Raw genomic sequence first — 17,900 nt, forward strand, 5'->3', positions numbered from 1 at the left:
GCGGCGACGTTGTCCGCTGCGGTAGATGCACCATAGCTTGAGGCACCTGCATGGTCACGTTGACGACATATGCACCCGTGTGCTATTGGATGGCTTGCGAAAGTCATCCATGTAGGATATCGGAAGGACCTTCGATGATCAACGGTCACAGAACGTCAGAGTCGGTCTGCGGTCGTGAATGGCGAGCGTAGAATGGCATGCTTTCAACACTTGAAATTGGGATTCGAATGTTTAGCTGAATGTGCAATTGGACAAACGATATTGCTTGTAAGGGCTCAAAGTACGAGTAGAAATATATAGAGAATGTTCTGACGAGTTGAGAAACGTCCAGCTCGAGCCGAGTGGTACCGCGCGCTGCCCGACCGAATCGCAACACTGTGAATACACGTGACGTCATTTCTTGCATCCCGCTTTGCTCGCGACGACGGTTCCCCCTTCCTCCTTCACCAAACGCCCAAGCTGGAGAGACTCAGTCCGAATTATCCGTGATGACCCTCAAAGCTGTGTCCAACAAATAACCTGCGGCCAGGCACATCCGACGCTGTCTACTCCGACACCCGACCGCCCATGACCGAGTTTGGCAACCGACGGCCGTGCCCTCTCGTGCTGCTCGTCGTCCATCAAAACGATGACGACCGTCTCGAAAGGCAGCGCTCGCTGTTTAAGAAGCGTCGGGAGAAGCTCTGGTCCTCGTGCCTTCGCCTTCTCGTTCTCGGAGACGTACGAACATGCGCTGCGTCGCCTTCTTCCTCCCCGCGCTCTTGGCCGCTGCGTCAGTGGGCGCGTCCTCTGCGCAGAGCGACGCGCTTGCCGTCTGCAAGGAAGTCGCGAACAAGTTTTCCAAGGCGTCCGCCGTATTTTACCCCAGTGCGTAACGCGTATACCGCGTTGTTCTAGCGCGTTTCCTGACGCTTTTCAACGTGTAGACACGACGGAGTACACCTACGATGTCACTCTCCCCGCCAGCTGGTTTAACCGTGCCAACGCGACTTGCGTTGTTGAGCCTGGCACCGACCAGGATGCGGCTTTGGTCGTGAGCGTTCTTTTACCTGGCATCTAGTACCCGTCTCACTAGCGCTTCCAGTTGACTTCGCTGCGCAAGCACCACGGGGCCGAGTTCGGTATAATGGGTGGTGGACACAACCTGTACGCTAGCCTCTGGTTCGTTAGATATGATCTTACTCACTATGACGCGCTTTTGCAGTAACAAAGGCTTCTCCTCCACCACCGGCGTGCTCATTGCGCTCACCCGCTTCGACGCGATTACCATTGCCCCCAAGGCTGGGGACAACAATCAGGTCGCACTCGTTGGCATTGGCGCCGGCCTCACCTGGGACAAGGTCTACGCGACGACCGTGCCTCAAGGCGTGAACGTCGTTGGTGGCCGCTTCGCTACCGTCGGCGTGGCGGGCCTTTCGCTCGGAGGTGGCTACTCCTGGATCTCAAACGAGCATGCGCTCGCGTCGGACAATATCGTGCAATACACCTGGATCTCGCCAAAGGATTCCTCGATTCACAACGTGACCGCCACTAATCTCCCCGACGTCTTCTTCGCGCTCAAGGGCGGACTGAACAACTTCGGTCTCGTAACGAAATTTGTGACCCGCGGCTACAAGCAGACGAACAAGGTCTGGGCGGGCACGATCTACACCCAGCCTGGGCATTCAGACGAGGTCGCGGAGGCGCTAGCGGACTTCTCGGAAAACAACACGGACATAAAGGCGCAGGTAGTGGGCACCTTCGCGCGCGGATCGAACCAGTCGTTTGAGGTCCTCGTGCTGCACTACAACGCCGAAACCCCCGAGCCGCCCAAGGTCTTCGAGAAGTTCCTCAGGTACGCGCCTACCTACATCACGGGGAATGAAAGGCTGACCTTGTCTTTCATTAGCTTCCCCCGTCAGAGCCAGTCCGAGTTCTACCTCCGCACCTTTGACAACTTCACTTCCGCCTCGCTCGCGACGATCACCTTCCTTAACGGTTTCCGCACGCGCTACTCGACCCTCGCCGTCGAGGGCCACCCTCTCTCGGTCGTGAAGGCATTCCAAGCCCAGCGCGACGCGCTTGGCCCCTACCTCGAATCGCTCGACTCGTCCTTCTTCGGCTCGTGGACAGTCGAGCCCTTCGCGCGCTCCTACTGGGACACCGCCGTACCCTCCGCTGCGCCGCACAGCAAAGACCACGTGCTCTTCCCGCCGAACCTCGAGCTGACCTGGTCCAACTCGTCCCTGGACGAGCTCATGTTCAACTCGCTCGCCAATTCGACCACGACGCTCATCAACGCCGCGCTCGCGGCCGGACAGAACGTCTCGCGCCAGATCATCTATCCGAACTACGCCCAGCCCCAGACGCCCGTGGAGGAGTTCTACGGAGATAACCTCCCCCGTCTGAGGAAAATCCGCCACACTGTGGACCCGGAGAACCTCATGTACCGCGCTGGCGGATACAAGATCTAAACCGGACGTGCTGTCTCCCACAACACGACAAAACGGATTGCTTTCGTTTTTATTCGCCTAATTATTGTAACACTCAACACTACTTGGCATTAGTTAACAAGCAAGGTTCATAGTTAATCTTCCTCAATGACGCATTATATCCAATCTATTGCTAGACACTGAGAGGCGTGACGTTTAAGAATGAATTATGCCCAAGGTATATAAGAAAGCGACTACCAACCAAGAACCAGGAAGAACAAGAAGATAGAACCGGCACAAACACCGCACACAACTAGAAGATAAAAACCATACAGACGCTGCACACAGCAGCAACCAACATCGTGAACGTCGCCGTACGCAATCCATACCGAGATTCAGCACCGCTTGCGTGCGCCTTCTTGGTCGCAGATGGCGCGCCCGACGAAGACGAGGTGAACGTCGGCGTCGAGGAGGAATAGTCCGCCGCGTCCTGAGCCTCGGGCGTGAGGAACACGAGCGCAAAACCAGGCGCGGGGACCTTGATCTGGCAGTTACCGCCGGAGCAGGAAACAGACTGGTAGTCTTGGTCGCCTTGAGGGACGCCGTTAGAGACATACCCGGAGCCGAAAGTCTGTTCAATGATATGATCAGTAATGGACGTCTGACTTGAACTATATGGGAGCAGCGAACCTGGCCTGCCCAGGTGAAGTTTCCAATCTGCGAGACGCTGGACGCGGCAAGGTACCTGGCGTCTCCATGTCAGCTTCTCAAGCAAACGGAATGAGTCTGTCGAACCCACTTGACTTTGACCTGGTCCTCTGATATCCCGGTGACCATCGCGGTGTAGTCGCTCACACCGCTCGGATCCGTGATGAAGTTGAACAAGGCGAGGCGCTGCGGAGTGCCGTCTTCGTAGATGCCATACGCCGGAGTGTATATGCTCCCGTTGTTGGCGTGCAAATCGAGTACTTGGGATTTGTTGGACGATCCGAGCGCTTCGGCCGTAGCCAATGCCGAGTAGTAAATTGGACCGACGAGCCAGCCGGCGTCTGAAGATTGAGGGGTGGATGGAGCTACCAATAGAACATGTCATCATTGTGCCCGATCCTTGAATGACGATACGGACGCGTGAATGGCTGATACACTCGCTCGTCAGCAATACGAAGATAAAGATATGCAGGGGGGCGCACATTGTAGAACGCGTCCTGCCCACCGATGTGAAACAGAGCGTGTGAGAAGTTGCCGTAGGCCATCTGCAAGGCGTAGTCCAAACCCCAAAGCGCAGCACCGAAACTGTCGGAGACGCCCTCGAACCCGCTGCAGGTCGCAGTGTTCGTCTCGAACATGATGAAGGGCTTTGCCGCAGCCTGCGCGACAGCCGTGGAAGGCGTGTAGCGCGCAACGAAGGACGTCGCGGCGGTGTGGTTGAGATAGTTCGGGAAGACCGTCTGGGCGTCGCGGGGATGCGGGACGTTGGTGCACGCAGTATCATAGTATCTGTAAAGGAGGCGCCAACGTGAGTTCGTATCAGGGCCGGTATCAAAAGCGCTTTCACCTTTCCACTGAAAGAGCGCCTAGATTCGCCGAAAACCTAGAAATGAACCCGGTGTCCCAGACCTCCTCGGGCGTCCACCGAGATGACACGCTGGGACCGATGAGGGTCTGTTGATTGCGGCCCGACAGCTGGCTGACGACGGATCCAAAGTCGTTCGCGTAGTCGCTTGGGCCGTAAGTCTGATGCATCGGAATGAGTCTCTTGCATCAAGGACAGGAAGACACGAACTGATCCACGCAGATGATGGTCCGCGTACAAGTCCGGTTCGTTCCCAGCTTGCAGTCCGACGAGATGATTGCCCAAGATTTCTTGGCCCTTCTCCGCGATTTGTAAACGAAAATCGGAGGTATCGTTGAAAGGGATGCCTAGAAGGCTGCGATAAGAATGGCACAAGACAGCTCAGCCTGACCGCGGTTACCAAGATACCAGTTAACGTTGACCAAGGTGGACACTTTCGCCATCATGTTGAGTATCTCGGTGGTAAAGAACAGCGGGGGAGTGCTAGTCTATGTGGATTATGAACATCTGCGGTGCCTTCGAGTGATGAACTCCCACTCACGGCTCCGGATGAGTCATCGACATCGTTGTCCTTGGAGATGATTTGACCACCAGGAAGTCTATCGACCAAGGTTGCCGTCTCCTGCGTATTGCCTCCTACCCTGACGTGTACGGAGCCTGCACGACGCACAACATTGTCGAGCAAGCTCAGAAACTGCGGCTTCATCTTGATACTGTGCGCAACGCTTCGATGTTAGTAACGGAAGGTGAGGACAAGACATGTATCGCGTACGTTGATCTCCCGACTGTGGTAAACGGAAATCAGCCATACACTGCAAGGAACAAATGGATCTGCGAGGGCCACTTACGATGTTGGTTGATCACAGACAATTCGATGGAAAAGCCGAAGAATGAGCCGCTCTGCGGTATTGAAAGACCGTTTGGGGAGTTGGACAATGCTACGGTGAAGGCATTTGAGAGAGGCGGATCGGGTAGGGGAGGAGGAACGAGCTCAGAGCCGGAGGTGGCGGCATAAACGGGACCGACGGAGAAAAAGAAAGCAGAAACCAACAACGACAGGACGCCCAAAGAGGGCCAGGAGCTTGAAGCCTCGTCCGTATGTTTCATGGCGCGTCGCCGGTGAAAACAGACTCAGGAGCGTATCAGATGGATGAGGGAACTTCAGGACATCGTCGACCTTTATACGAGAGCAAGATGCACTGAGACGACTTTGACTCGCGGAGGGACACCCTCGGTGAGCGCTCGAGACGATCGAAGACTTGCACGCTCTTGCATCGTCTGGCCGCGATGCCAAGAGGGTCTTCGCTCCTCTAACTGGCTGGCGATGTTGCGGGCGCTCCTTCAACTACAAGGCGTGCCTGGAGGATGATCGATTTTTACTGCAGTCCGGGAGGATATAAGGTCCATAAGTGAGACTTGAGAACAACCGGATGTTTCCGTTGATTATGATTATGGATGTAAGGAGACATGGGCGTAGCGCTCAGAGTCATTCTCCGTGCCTGTCGGAGGTTGCCCCCGAACTTCACCCACGTGCTGCACCCTGAGGCGGTCAGTTGATCGTTTATGTACCTTGATTAACAACGAAATGGCATGTACTTACATAGTTGAATATAGATCACGCCCGTGCTTCACAGGGACGAAGGAGAGGGTACTACACAAACACTCATCCAATTATTCAAGAGTAACCCTCCCTCATCGCCGGAATCTGGCTCCATCAAGCGTACACACCCGTGAATCTTTATTGTACTTATAAGTAATGGTACATAAATGCGAGGTACATAGAAGCCAATATACAAGAATATACGGCGGATAGGGCGTCGTAGCGTTAATCATGTCATCGGAAGCCGTTCACGAAATCGTGCGAAAGGCCTGGTATACTCACACTACTTGTGCGACTCCGTCAGAACTACTGCCGACGTCCAGACCTAGCGTCTTCGGGCTTGGATCAGGGGTTTCAAGTTGGTGATTCTCCGATAACGATGCGACCCCCGCTGATGAAGCACGATTCTCCGCCATCGCCGCCGCGTGTTCCGCAGACCGACTGTGCTGAGTAGACTGGCGTCTCGTCTCCTCGCGTAATCGGTCAGACCGCTCTGCCGTGACCCAGGATGCGACATCATTCGCTGCAGTCTGCGGAGAGGATCTATGACCAAGCAGGTAGCCTTGAAGCTGCGCCGTGGAGAATTCGAACTCCGGCAAGCTCGAGGCGAAGCTGTCCGCCAGAAGGGAGATTGGAAGGTCGCTCAGCGAGTAATCGCTGCCTGAGACCTTGGGTTTTCCGTGGGAGAAGAATTTCGTGAACAGCGCTCGAGCCTGTGCACGGGATGCAAGCCTGTATTCGATTTTTCGGTCAATCCGCCCTGGGCGGGACAGGGCCGCATCGAGGCGCTCTGGATAGTTCGTCTGTAGCCTGAAATCAGATCACCAGAATTGCGGCATGATTTCTTTGAGACACGTACCGTGGCAAATACCACCAATCCACCTTCGTTCCCAACGCCGTCGAGAACGTTCAGAAGACCGGACAGAGTGACTTCACTCTTCTTCGGCGCCGCGATTGATCCCGTTGCGGGCTCGTGGATTTGCGTGCTCCGAACCTCTTCACGCGAAGGGAAGGCACAATCGATGTCCTCGAGCAGCAAGATGGATCTCGGCGGGATAATAGATACCAAGTTCTGCAGCTGCCCGTCGTCCATGCTAAACGCTCAATAGTATCAGCAGCTACAGGGATAAACACAGCGATTGATACTAACTTGCTTGAAGAAAGCGTCAGAGAGTAAACTTCGAGGCTCAATTCGCCCGCCTGTTACAGAAATGGTTAGACCTTGTCCGTGAGACATCAGAACAATACGAACAATAGCTTGGACAGTAGATGCTATGTGAAGAATGATGTCAACATGAGTCAACGGAATGAAGGCGCGATGCTTACTCTTGCCCGTACCAGGACTACCCCACAGAAGGAATCCACGGTGATACGATATACCCACAATACGATACCACTCTTCGGTCTCGGGACGTAGAAACTCGCGAACGTCAGCGAGCAGTGAGTCGACAACGTCGTTATCGAAAGCCAAACAGTTCAGAGGTCGCTTTGGGAGTGTCGCTACGGCGTTCCACGTTGACCTCGGGATTCCAAAGTTATCCTGTGGAAGAGTTCAAGTCGTGACCCACTCCCGCACATGATGACTCACGGCCGCACGGTGGGTGTGAACAGTGATTTTCGCACTGCGGCTCGCTAAGTATCGATTTCTCGCTTCCTCGACCAGCGCGCATAAAACGGCCATGTCCCGTGTAAACAGGACTCTGCGCGAAAATCACGGTCAGTCCGTGCGCATTACCGGGGAGCCACGGATAAAAACTGACGTCACGCAGAGCGTAGGGGATTGTTGTTGCTCCCCCCACCACTGGTTGCGGGTTTCTGAAGTGATATGTTGTACCTGAATCAGGCGACCACGCCATTTGAGCAGGTGTGGCGCAGTCCATCGAGGGATATAGGCAGCGTTAAGGCCTTCGAGATTCGCAGGTGTTTTACCGATCTTCTTGGAAAACTTGGAAAAGACGTCGAAGTCCCGTGTGGCGCGCCACAGACTTTGCTCGGCCTTGCGCATATAACGTCAGACAGAGACTCACCGGGAATTCGAAAGAATCGATGGTTTACTGACCAGAAAACTGGTGACCCATTCATGGGCTGGATCCTGAGGCTCGAAACGTGCCGTGACGGACGAATCTAGACGAATGAACACATGAGTGCCAGTTGATAAAAAAAAAGGGAAGAAAAATCCAGGATTCACCAAACGACAGACGGTCCATGACCCATTGCGAAAGGCGACGAAAACTCTCAACGATTGCGCCGAGTAAGAAGAGCTGGATGCTGTCCCGAACAGCAGAAGATGCTAGCAGCTTGGGAATGTTGATGAGGGAAGCCATGGTAGCGAAGGTAGGTTGGGTTCTGAGTGAATGGTTGTGTCCCAGAGACCTTATTTATCCCAGGTAAGAGCAGAGCTTTCCAGCCGCTCCGAAATGGATAATACAACTCGATCTTTCGGACGTGGCGTAGTGTTGGACGACCGGACGCCATTGAGCACCGTGAACGCTTTATTTGGGACCGTCCGGTAGCCGATCCGTGTCGGAGATGAACCTATGCTGTCCCGCCTTGCCCAGATGGCGCTGCTGCTGTGATGTGTGCGCCTACGAGCCAAGGCGTGCGCGTCGTGGTGCCGTCTTCAGCTCGCCAATTTAGACCAAGTGGGCCAGAAGAGGGCATTGTAATCAGTCCACACAAGAGGATATGGCGGTACGCTGTGCAGCCTGTTGTGCATACCGCAAAACGCAGTCGCGCGGTGTAGCAAGAACAAACGCAGCTCGGTGAGCTCAAGTTCATGTAGAAATCGAAGATAATTGCACGTCACATGATCGCATCTTCCTACCCTGACGACGAGACGACAGGAACTGCACGAGGTTGCACGCTGCTATCGAGCACCTCCGAGGCGCTGATAGTGTTGTTGGAGGGCGAGCGTTCAAACATTCATGTCGGACGCATCTCATTCATCCCTGTTCATGGGTGAGTGTCTGATTATCGGCTCTCACCGGAGCACTGCATACCATCATGCGATCGGGCGTGTTTTCAGGATTGACATCGAGGATAATATCCACAGGCACAAGCAGCATAGGGCCACTCTAGGCTGAGGGCTGGTTTTGCGCGACCTGGACATTCGACTCAGAGACGGAGACGGAGGTTGAAGATTTTTCAGCCTCATGGCGAAATCTCGCATACTTACTTACGCGCGCCTCACACGAGATGGCATGTGCACCAGCAGCACGCGGCAATATTGCGGTGCGTCTTTCACCTGGTTCCCGACCATATACCGCATTCGGTGTTTCGACTGCAGATTCCTCCTCCGATGGACACGCTCATCTATGCTTGAAGATGGTATGCCTCCATCGTGCACGGAGATTTCCAATGCATAGTTGGCTGTGATTGGCTGTCCCGACATCGTTCAGTGCCTACCGTGTTGTACACGACCTACTCCAACTCCAAAGAGCGACATGACCGCCGGATAATTGTAACCGATGATCTATACGTTCTCGGTGATGTGCATCCGCGTTCGCCCTTGCGTCAACCAATACCCTAACAGCAAGGCCCACAATGACGCAAACCTCAGGCATTAGGATGTGCTTCCTCTCGGCTAAACTCTGTCATTATGGTACTGTACGGATCCGAGCATATTCCTAATCCGTCGCCTGACTATGTCCTTTACCTTCGTAGTGTTGCTATGTTCCGAGACGGCCCGCCTCTCCAAGTACTATAAATGCCTCCGCCAGCCTGCTGTACGCATGCAACTGCGAGCGTACGTCCATTTCGCGATGCTTTCTCTTCTACTTCCTCTGCTTTCCGCTATCACACTCGTCAAAGCGCACGGTTATGTGCAAGACATAGTGATCGGATCCACTCATTACTCCGGGTATCTGCCGTACACCGGTACGTATCGCGAACTGGCCTTTGCTGTATTGAGAAGACTGAAATGAATTGAAAGATCCATACTACAACCCTGTTCCCGAGAGGATCGTTCGCCAGATCCCCGGCAATGGTGATCCGCGCTCGCCTATGTCGTCAATCTCGCTGATCAGCTCTTCCTTTTAGGTCCGGTTACCGATCTCTCGCTCATCGAGTAAGATCCGGAACAACAATGATTATTCGTAGTCGGATCTCGCTCAGTCGATTTGACGTAGCGTCCAGTGCAATGGATACACTGATGGCAATTATTATACCGCCCCTGCGCCCATCTATGCGACAGTCGCCGCAGGCTCTCAACTGCACTTGAACTGGACGACTTGGCCAGACTCGCATATCGTAAGTCGCTGTGGAGGACCTGTAGGCTTCACTGATGTATTCGTGGTAGGGTCCTATGATCACGTATGCGATGAAGTCTGCCCTGCCGCCGGCCCTAATTCTAATATGCGTCATAGTTACATGGCCAAAGCTCCTTCGGATATCACCCAATGGATGCCGGGCACTAGGTGACGCTTGTAACGTGTAATTTGGTACAGGTCACTCACCGTGCACAGCGAAGTGTGGTTCAAGGTCGCCGAATCTGGGAAGACCTCGGATGGGAAGTGGGCTGCGACCGACATCCTGACGGAGAATGACAGCATCTATACATTCACAATTCCCGCTTCTTTGGAACCCGGACAGTACATCGTCCGCCATGAAATGTGCACATCTCGTTGCTTTATCCGGCGTTGTCACTGACAATATTCTTCCCAGAATCGCTCTTCATGCTGCGTACGTGTATCCAGGCGCACAGGTTTATCCTTCGTGTATTCAGCTTCAAGTAACCGGTTCCGGGACGAGCTTCCCCACCTCGGACTACCTGGTTGCTTTCCCTGGTGCCTACACAGCGGCAACGTACGTTTTTGTTGGTCCGGACGGATCAGTCAGCTAATGCTGTCCTAACCCTAGCCCCGGTATTGTCTACGATGCGTACACCAGTGAGTTCGTTGAGTCCGCGCCAGATATAAGAACTAACCTCATGGGTGACAGACACTAGCGCCTATCCCATTCCGGGACCTGAGGTCTGGTCGGGTTGAATGCGAGATATGGTGTCCTGTACAGGTTTATCGCGACTAGTACTTCGTAGGGTAGGGTACAGATCTCAGCCTCGCACCTTGTCTGTTTTCGCGATATCGCAATTAGCTGCAATATGATCCTTCATATCAGAGTCGGACATGTTAAGACGCCCTTTCATGTCTTGGTGTAAGTTGCCTCCCCGGGCCTCCGCGTGGAACGCGCCTCGGAAGTAGGTACCCATCTCGAGTCATGAGTCCTTCAAGTACGATGTTCTTGAAACCAGTACTCGCAGGGAGGTAACTTGTATCAACGATGCTGCGCGCTCACAGCAGCAACCATGAAGTATCACGGAAAGCGTGGCACATAGGTAACTTGTAGCCGCGGACGGTGGAACGAACACGGTCCGATGAAGATCACGTGTCTACGCCATGTTGTCTCTGCTGGCGACCGCCTGTCTTTGTATCTGCCGGATAATCTTGTTTCTCGACTTGTGTGCGCTACGGTCTCCAGGATTCTCACTCACTCATTGTAATGCTATGGCTTTGTGTTACGCGTCCTCGACTTGCTTGAAGATCCTGCTTCTGGCACAATAAGCCATGGTGACAATTGCGGCCAATTTGGAGGCGACTTGATGATCTGCGCCCACTGCATTCTTCGTTGCGCACACACCGTAGCCCGTAGCAACTCGATGGATCGGTCAACTACAACGGTTTGCGACATACGTTCAGATTCAACAAAATGTCGACTACTTCTTCTGCCCTCAGCGCCTTTGGTTCCGGACTGCGTTGTAGGCGCTCAATTGAAACCATCGACGTCGTTCTTCGCGAACAAAACACCTTCGCGACGTTAGCCATACAAGTATATATGTGTGTGTTCCTCCTCGCTGGTCAACAGTCCTCGCAGACGGTTACGAACGGCCTCCCTTCACGTCCGGCACGACATACGCCCATAATTCTCCACGCATACGAACTCTAGACTAGCCCATCTCCCATAGAACACACATGATGTGCACCACCAACTATAAACACTGCCTTGGTTGCCAAACAGTCACTCCGGAAATCATCGCTTGCTCCCATTGGCTACGATGCCGCTGCTTGGCCCTTGCTGGTCGAGGGCCGATGGGCCGATCTTCGAAACGCCAACAAAACACTCCTGCATATAGCAAACGTGACTACGACTACTCTTCGTCTCGTCGGCAACCTAGTCCGACCTCGACGAACTCCTCGATTTCCGCGACCTTGCCCCAACGACAGAGGTCAATGGGATACTGCAAGAACTGCACTCGGCAACGCAAGGCTGTTGCGGCTCCTATCAGCCGGCCTCGCAAGCTTGCTGGGTCGCGAGGGCGGAGGTAAACGTTTCTTGCATCTGAGCCCACAGTACGTTCCCGTGATGCCTATACATACCAAACGCCGCTGATAAGATCTTCTAGTGATATTGTGGCGCCCGCCCTCCCTGCCTGCAGTTCACGAAAATGCGCCCGGGCTCTCAAATATCCACAAACCCCGTCGGCTGCAAAACATCATATCGGACTTGACCCTGTCGCCACGCATGTTGGCTGTAAATTACTTAACACAGCATCTGTACTACTACCCGCACGACCATGATCATGCACGCAATGACTTGTAATGTTTACCAGATGATGTACTTTATTGTTATATTATCGCTTGCACTACCTTCATGACTTCGTCGTCTTTACTGCATCTGAGATTTGCTACATGTGTCTTCCATATACTTACACACCGGTGCGAACAATTTCATCTCCGACACGCCGGCTCCATCTCCTGTCCAGCCTGCGACGTGAAGGTGCAAACGCGTCTCGCCCAGGGTCCCCCGCTGCCTATCAAAACGTGTATCTGTATATTAGGTCACCGACCGGTACCGGATGTGCTCATCTCCGGTGAGGGCTGCTGTACTACAACAAGTACCGGTTCCAACCCTGTCTTTGCCCGACCTAGACGTCCCAAGATTTTGCATGATGGCCTTCATTCAGTTAGATAAGCAATGGGCGTGATGCACAAATGCATTCAAACAGGGTTCTTCCACTTCTCAAGTCTACAGGAGTTACTCGCTCGGTACAACACTAGTACAAGCAGAGTCAAACCACCAGATTCCTAGTAATCCCATGCCGTCTGCACAACCAAAACCCAAGCCCATATAAATATCAAATATCGACAACGAGGATAGACGCTTCACTCCGGCGTGAAATGTACCGTTGACGTCGTCTGCACGTCTCTACTTGATTCTTGTTCTCTTTTGCTCTTGTACTCGCTGGAGACGCCGTAAAGCAATTCATCGTCCTGAGCAATGTGCGTTTCCTGGTGAACGTCGATAGCGATGCCGTTGCCATTGCCGCGATGTAAGGAGCGTGCACGTCCGAGCTCCACGTCGGGTTGCTGGACGTTATCACGCATACCGGCCACGAACCGGAACGGGTTCCGGACTTTGCTGGTGGCGCGCGACCGAGAGCGCGAAGCGGAGCGGTTCCGAGATCCGTGCGTCGATGGGTTGAGGGTGACGCGTTCGGATAAAGAAGTAACTGGGGAGAGAGAGTTCTCGCTAAGTGAGATGAACGTGTGCGTGAGATCAGTAGCCCTTACTGATGCGCTGAGAAGCGATGGAGGTTAATGCTACATTGAAGGTAAGGAACGAATTTGACCGAGCTGGGTCCTGCATCAATAGTCAGATGCGGGCTTTGCCGCGCGAAAATAAGAAGTACCTTGGACAATAGGAACGAAACGTTCAAGGCATGGCCGATCATGACGATCACAAAGTAAAAGATGCCGCTGCGAGACGCAACATGAGCATGCGGTGAGTGACAAAACATTGAACACGACTTGCTCGGAGAGGAGGTACGCCGAAAGCCCAGAGATGCTAGAAGAACAGCAGAGTGACGCGTAAGCCTCAACGTGGCATGGTCCGAAAACGAAGCACAAACCCTTTCTCCGCCTTGATATTCCGTATCAACCGGATGGAGCAAACGACGAACGCAACAATATCAAAGCACTGGAGACGCGTCAGTTGCCACGCTAAGGGGCTTACGGACGAAACTGGTCGCACCATGTTGGCGAGAGCGAATGTCCATTTTTGCCCAAAAACGGTATGACCAGAGACGGCGGTGCATGATCCATTCTTGGTCGTGGGACTTTGGTCGAAGAGGAAGCCGTACGAGAATATCGTGGTGGGTATCATAATAATGAGAAGCATGATAAGGATTTTCTGTCAAGGATGTCAAACACCGTTAAGCTGCTGTAGCCGGCAAAACGTACACGATTGCGAGCCCAGATAGCCCACGTCCTCCACAATAGTACAAAATTGGTGACGGTGCTCAGCACTGCTCTGAACGCTCCAACTCTGGGTATTGACGATGGTGAGGTTACGTCGGAGAGGCGTGGACAGGCGTCACTTACATTGGAATGAGTTGTGCACATTTTGAGAACGTCCAGCCGTGAAAGTATATGACAGTGGCTGATATCACGGCTGCCATTCCGACATATCTGTGGTTCATAGTGAGTATAGGAAGAGGTATGCTGTTCCTGACATACCTGGCAAGCATGAACAGGATGCATGCATGAGACGGCCGGAGGGCATTGTGCTGGCGCCGGAGGAGACGAATCTCGCTGGAGTCCGGTGAGTACAACTCGACTAAGCCCGGGTAAGCGCAAGCCCAAACCTGGGAACGGTCACCAGAAAGTCATAGAAGAATACCGAGGCCGCGACGATGCGCAAATAAGTCTAGAAAAAAGGTCAAGGAATGCGCTGCACCAAAGAGCTCCTGAGGGTCGTACCTGCAGCGGGACGACGGCCTCAGACATCCTTAGTTACGGGGTGAACAAATCCGACCTCGCGCTCCAAGCGGTTTTGTGCGTTTGCACATTTCTCGGCAAGCGAGAAGCTGTGAGAAGCCGATATCCATGGGAGATGGATGTGGGACCACGACCCGAAGGCACACAAAATTCGCGCGGTAACCAGCTGTTCGCCGTTTTCCGATTGGAAGCCCTGGCCAGGAGCATGAAATCATCACGGCCGACAATCTTTCGAATTGGCGACCGGGCTTTGATGGGGTGCGGCGTTGAAGCGCGACGCCGCGCACGACGAGGGTCGCTTCCGAGGTGCGCACGACGAGGGTCCCTTCCGAGGTGCACACGACTTGATCATTCTACATTATGCACTGACAGTTCAGCGCCGTCAGCAGTCAGCTGCTCTCGATCAACGGTTGCGCGAGTCGCAGGAAGATGAGAATATTCTTGGAACTGTTGGGCGATTTGCGATGAATTCGCAAGAATTCAGTCAAGGAGCGAACAGAAGTGACCCTTGTGAGAACGCGTTCTGTGCGCGATCACGTGTGACTTTGCGGATCGCGGAGGAGAGCAGTGGAGGAGCCGCGAATTCCGTCCGAGGCTGGACTGTCCGGACACCAACTGCTACGGACCTGGACATCGGTGCTTTTCGCGGCAAGCAACTACACTGTTGCACCTGGTTTATGTAGACGATTTCCATGGTCTTGAAGCTTTGAAGCTTGAAGGCAAAGGCATCGAGAGCGACGTGAGAGATCGACACAGCCGCTTCTTACTGGCCTCGATCAAACGTCCAGTGTCGTCCTGCTTCTCAGCTCCAGTCCATCTCTCACCCTCTTTACGACCGATGTCGTGGCCGACCGAATTTCGCGCATATCTGGCGGGAACTGTCCGAAGTCGGGCGTGTGCATCCCCGGTGACCCACTTCGGAGGAGCGTTACTCCCAAAGCAGGACACTCCCGCCCATCGGATTCGTGGGCACAGACTTGAATGGGGATTCACGCTCGGGCCGCTGGCTGGATCTCGCGACAGGGGACTCGATTGCGATATGCGCATCAGAAGATTTGCGGAAGCAGGTTGTGCATCCAGTCCATGTGCTGCGTCGTAGCTCAAGGTTCTTCTCTGCGCATCGCGACACCAAAAATGGCTCACACAAATTTGCAAGCCATAGGTCAGCGGACCGTACGTAAGACCATCCCCGCGTACCTCGGTGCTATGTAGTCCAGGTACACCACCCAAGGTACCCCCTCAAGGTTGGATCGCTCACGTCGCGCAAAGTCGCGTAAATGTCATCGTCGCCACTGGGAGCGTTGCTTTGGTTCCGCAAAAAAGCCAAGAGGGACCGGTTACTACGCCTATCGCGGTCCAGCCATCAGACTCGGCATGCAAGAAGCCTCAGGAACGGCGAGATGGAGCTAGAACTCCCCGCACGCGACGGGAGGCACAAGGAGGCACGAACCAGTCCCGTAAACGGTATTTCTACAGGCGTTGCCCACGCTAAGTCCCCCACCTCTCCCCTGCGCTCAGATCCCGCGCCTCTTTTCGCATCTCGAGATGTCTCCGTCACTCAGCGCAGTTTCCCTCACGGCCCTTGTTGCGGCTGCCCAAGGAGTTAGGGGCGCGTACTACCCCTCCGCGAAGTACGCAGCGCTCGAGCATCTGCTGGTCGACTCCACCGGCCACAATGCGAATACATTCTACAAAGCCGTGACGCCCTGCGGCAATTACGTCTCGGAGAACAGCACCAAGACGGGCAGGGTCACCTCTGCGCAATGGATGCGAGTTGCCTTCCATGACTTCGCCACCGCCGATGTCGCCGCCGGTACGGGAGGCTTGGACGCAAGTATTGTCTTCGAGTACACTCGCCCAGAGAACTCGGGGCAGGCCTTCCCCGACAGCTTCAACTACTGGAAGTACTACGTCGGCGCTCAGACGAGCTGTAAGTCCCGCTCTCTTTGGCTGTTCCTTGCCATGACTGACATTGACGCGCCGGGCTAGTTTCCGACATAATCGCGTTGGGCACGGTCGCCGCTATCTCGTCTTGCGGTGGGCCGCAGCTGGTGTACAGCGCCGGTCGTATTGATGCGACTGCCGCCGGCCAATTCGGCGTCCCCGAACCTGACGAGGGCCTCACCGACACCCTTGCACGGTTCGCCGGAGCGGGTATATCGCAGACCGATGCGATCAAGCTCACTGCCTGTGGTCACACGGTTGGTAGCGTTCACCACGCTGGTTTCCCGCTCGTCGTCGGGACGGACGCTGTCAACGCCAACAACACCCAAGGCGGCATCAACATGGACACCACCGGTACCACCTATGATAACAGGATGTAAGTTTCAACTTCTTTGCGGCAATCGCTCTCGCTGACCTTCTCCGTTTCTTAGTGCGCAGGAGTACGTGGCTGGCACGACCAAGAACCCGCTGGTCACGTCTTTCAATGTCTCCCAGCGCTCAGACTTGCGCCTGTTCTCTTCCGACAATAACGCGACGATGTCCACGTGGGTCTATTGCTATCCCTGCTAGTGCAAATCCGTCCTGACCATTGGACGCACAGATTGGCCGAGTCGAGCAGCCTCTTCGCCTCTGAGTGCAAGCGCCTCACTACGCAGATGCTGAACACCGTTCCCAGCGGTGTATCCCTAACCGAGATCACGCCCATCGCCGTGAAGCCGGTCAATGTTACTCTCACCGTCAACTCTGCGGGAACCGTGACCTTCTCCGGTGCTATCCGCGTAAGTAGCGAGTGATGCGATCATCGTGCTATCCATTCACACGTTCGATTTATCCTAGCTTCTCGGAACCCAGTTCTCCGCCAACTCAGGACGGAAGGTCACTATCACCTATACCACCGCGGATGGCAAGTCGACGGTTACCGTGCCCGCTACGACGTCGTCTTCCCTCGTCGGCTCCTCGACCTACCTTGGCGGCGCGGCGACCTACTACTACGCTTTCTCTGCGTCGGTCAAAGGCTCAAGCGGCATAAAGTCCTTCGTCGTCAAAACTCAGGAGAGCTCGAAGGCTGCGGTGCGGACCTCCGGCCCATTCACCTTCCAGGACACTGTTGCCTTCCTCCCTGGCTCCACCAGTGGCAAGGCCAACACCTCCGCGCTCACCATCTCCGGTACGCTCAGCGCTGCCGTCCGCACAGACCGCAAGGTGAAGAGCGTGGAAGCCGTCATCACCGTCCCGCAGCCGCGCGACGACGGCGTGCCGAAACCGGCGCTGGCGACGTACACCGTCCCGCTGTCGTACGTCCGCACGCTCGGCAGGTCGAGTTTCGCACTCTACCAGGCCTCGGGTTCGACTTCGCTCCCGTCCTCGCTCAACTACACACTCGCTGCCCCGCTCGCGGCTGGTGCATCGTTCGACATCGTGGCGACGCTCAATGACGGCAGCACCGTTAAGGACGAGTACCGCACCATCCAGGAGGCGTCCTTTACCATCGTATAAAACTGCTTTCTCGTGTGGTTGTTGTGTTGTTCTTCTAGGTTCTAATCCGTACATACTCGCTCCTTTTCTACATCTACAATACCAGATTCATGTACATGCGTAGC

General features: G+C 54.5%; 5 protein-coding genes across 5 annotated transcripts; 2 read left to right on the plus strand and 3 right to left on the minus strand.

The window, feature by feature from the left end:
- Positions 1 to 685: 685 nt before the first annotated feature.
- PUNSTDRAFT_107355 (uncharacterized protein) lies at positions 686 to 5,139 on the minus strand. The gene is made up of 15 exons (XM_007387406.1): positions 4,833 to 5,139; positions 4,757 to 4,769; positions 4,526 to 4,697; positions 4,385 to 4,472; positions 4,195 to 4,331; positions 3,967 to 4,145; positions 3,602 to 3,908; positions 3,538 to 3,547; positions 3,211 to 3,484; positions 3,102 to 3,156; positions 1,889 to 3,042; positions 1,205 to 1,834; positions 1,085 to 1,146; positions 927 to 1,033; positions 686 to 867 (listed from the first exon to the last, which is right to left on the minus strand). Exons 1-11 carry the CDS (start codon positions 5,089 to 5,091, stop codon positions 2,725 to 2,727), a joined length of 1,812 nt encoding a protein of 603 aa, XP_007387468.1. The 5' UTR covers positions 5,092 to 5,139; the 3' UTR covers positions 686 to 867; positions 927 to 1,033; positions 1,085 to 1,146; positions 1,205 to 1,834; positions 1,889 to 2,724.
- Positions 5,140 to 5,862: 723 nt separating this feature from the next.
- On the minus strand, positions 5,863 to 7,908 carry PUNSTDRAFT_75035 (P-loop containing nucleoside triphosphate hydrolase protein; the record flags this gene model as incomplete). Its single annotated transcript, XM_007387407.1, has 9 exons — positions 5,863 to 6,387; positions 6,444 to 6,678; positions 6,735 to 6,784; positions 6,837 to 6,856; positions 6,911 to 7,124; positions 7,173 to 7,282; positions 7,331 to 7,580; positions 7,644 to 7,708; positions 7,773 to 7,908. The coding sequence occupies 9 exons, from the start codon at positions 7,906 to 7,908 to the stop codon at positions 5,863 to 5,865; spliced, it is 1,605 nt and encodes a 534-aa protein (XP_007387469.1).
- A 1,437-nt stretch (positions 7,909 to 9,345) lies between these two features.
- Positions 9,346 to 10,569, plus strand: PUNSTDRAFT_74923 (glycoside hydrolase; the record flags this gene model as incomplete). Its single annotated transcript, XM_007387408.1, has 10 exons — positions 9,346 to 9,460; positions 9,516 to 9,569; positions 9,623 to 9,650; positions 9,712 to 9,832; positions 9,882 to 9,895; positions 9,949 to 9,999; positions 10,048 to 10,194; positions 10,247 to 10,387; positions 10,442 to 10,470; positions 10,523 to 10,569. 10 exons carry the CDS (start codon positions 9,346 to 9,348, stop codon positions 10,567 to 10,569), a joined length of 747 nt encoding a protein of 248 aa, XP_007387470.1.
- Positions 10,570 to 12,741: 2,172 nt separating this feature from the next.
- Positions 12,742 to 14,364, minus strand: PUNSTDRAFT_137752 (uncharacterized protein; the record flags this gene model as incomplete). The annotated part of the gene is made up of 11 exons (XM_007387409.1): positions 12,742 to 13,088; positions 13,150 to 13,219; positions 13,269 to 13,335; positions 13,370 to 13,423; positions 13,488 to 13,555; positions 13,610 to 13,768; positions 13,819 to 13,903; positions 13,960 to 14,046; positions 14,095 to 14,169; positions 14,223 to 14,284; positions 14,338 to 14,364. 11 exons carry the CDS (start codon positions 14,362 to 14,364, stop codon positions 12,742 to 12,744), a joined length of 1,101 nt encoding a protein of 366 aa, XP_007387471.1.
- A 1,536-nt stretch (positions 14,365 to 15,900) lies between these two features.
- APX-CCP1 (heme peroxidase) lies at positions 15,901 to 17,093 on the plus strand (the record flags this gene model as incomplete). Its single annotated transcript, XM_007387410.1, has 4 exons — positions 15,901 to 16,285; positions 16,345 to 16,675; positions 16,731 to 16,844; positions 16,901 to 17,093. 4 exons carry the CDS (start codon positions 15,901 to 15,903, stop codon positions 17,091 to 17,093), a joined length of 1,023 nt encoding a protein of 340 aa, XP_007387472.1.
- Between the last annotated feature and the right edge of the window lie 807 nt (positions 17,094 to 17,900).

This window comes from Punctularia strigosozonata (genome assembly GCF_000264995.1).
Source record: "Punctularia strigosozonata HHB-11173 SS5 unplaced genomic scaffold PUNSTscaffold_14, whole genome shotgun sequence".
Lineage (NCBI taxonomy): Eukaryota > Fungi > Basidiomycota > Agaricomycetes > Corticiales > Punctulariaceae > Punctularia > Punctularia strigosozonata.

Coding starts and splice junctions, on each gene's coding strand:
- PUNSTDRAFT_107355 (XM_007387406.1), bottom strand. CDS start 5,091: ATGAAACATACGGACGAGGCTTCAAGCTCCTGGCCCTCTTTGGGCGTC. Junction 3,157..3,210: donor GAGGACCAGGTCAAAGTCAA/GTGGGTTCGACA, acceptor TGGAGACGCCAG/GTACCTTGCCGCGTCCAGCG. Junction 3,043..3,101: donor ACTTCACCTGGGCAGGCCAG/GTTCGCTGCTCC, acceptor ATCATTGAACAG/ACTTTCGGCTCCGGGTATGT.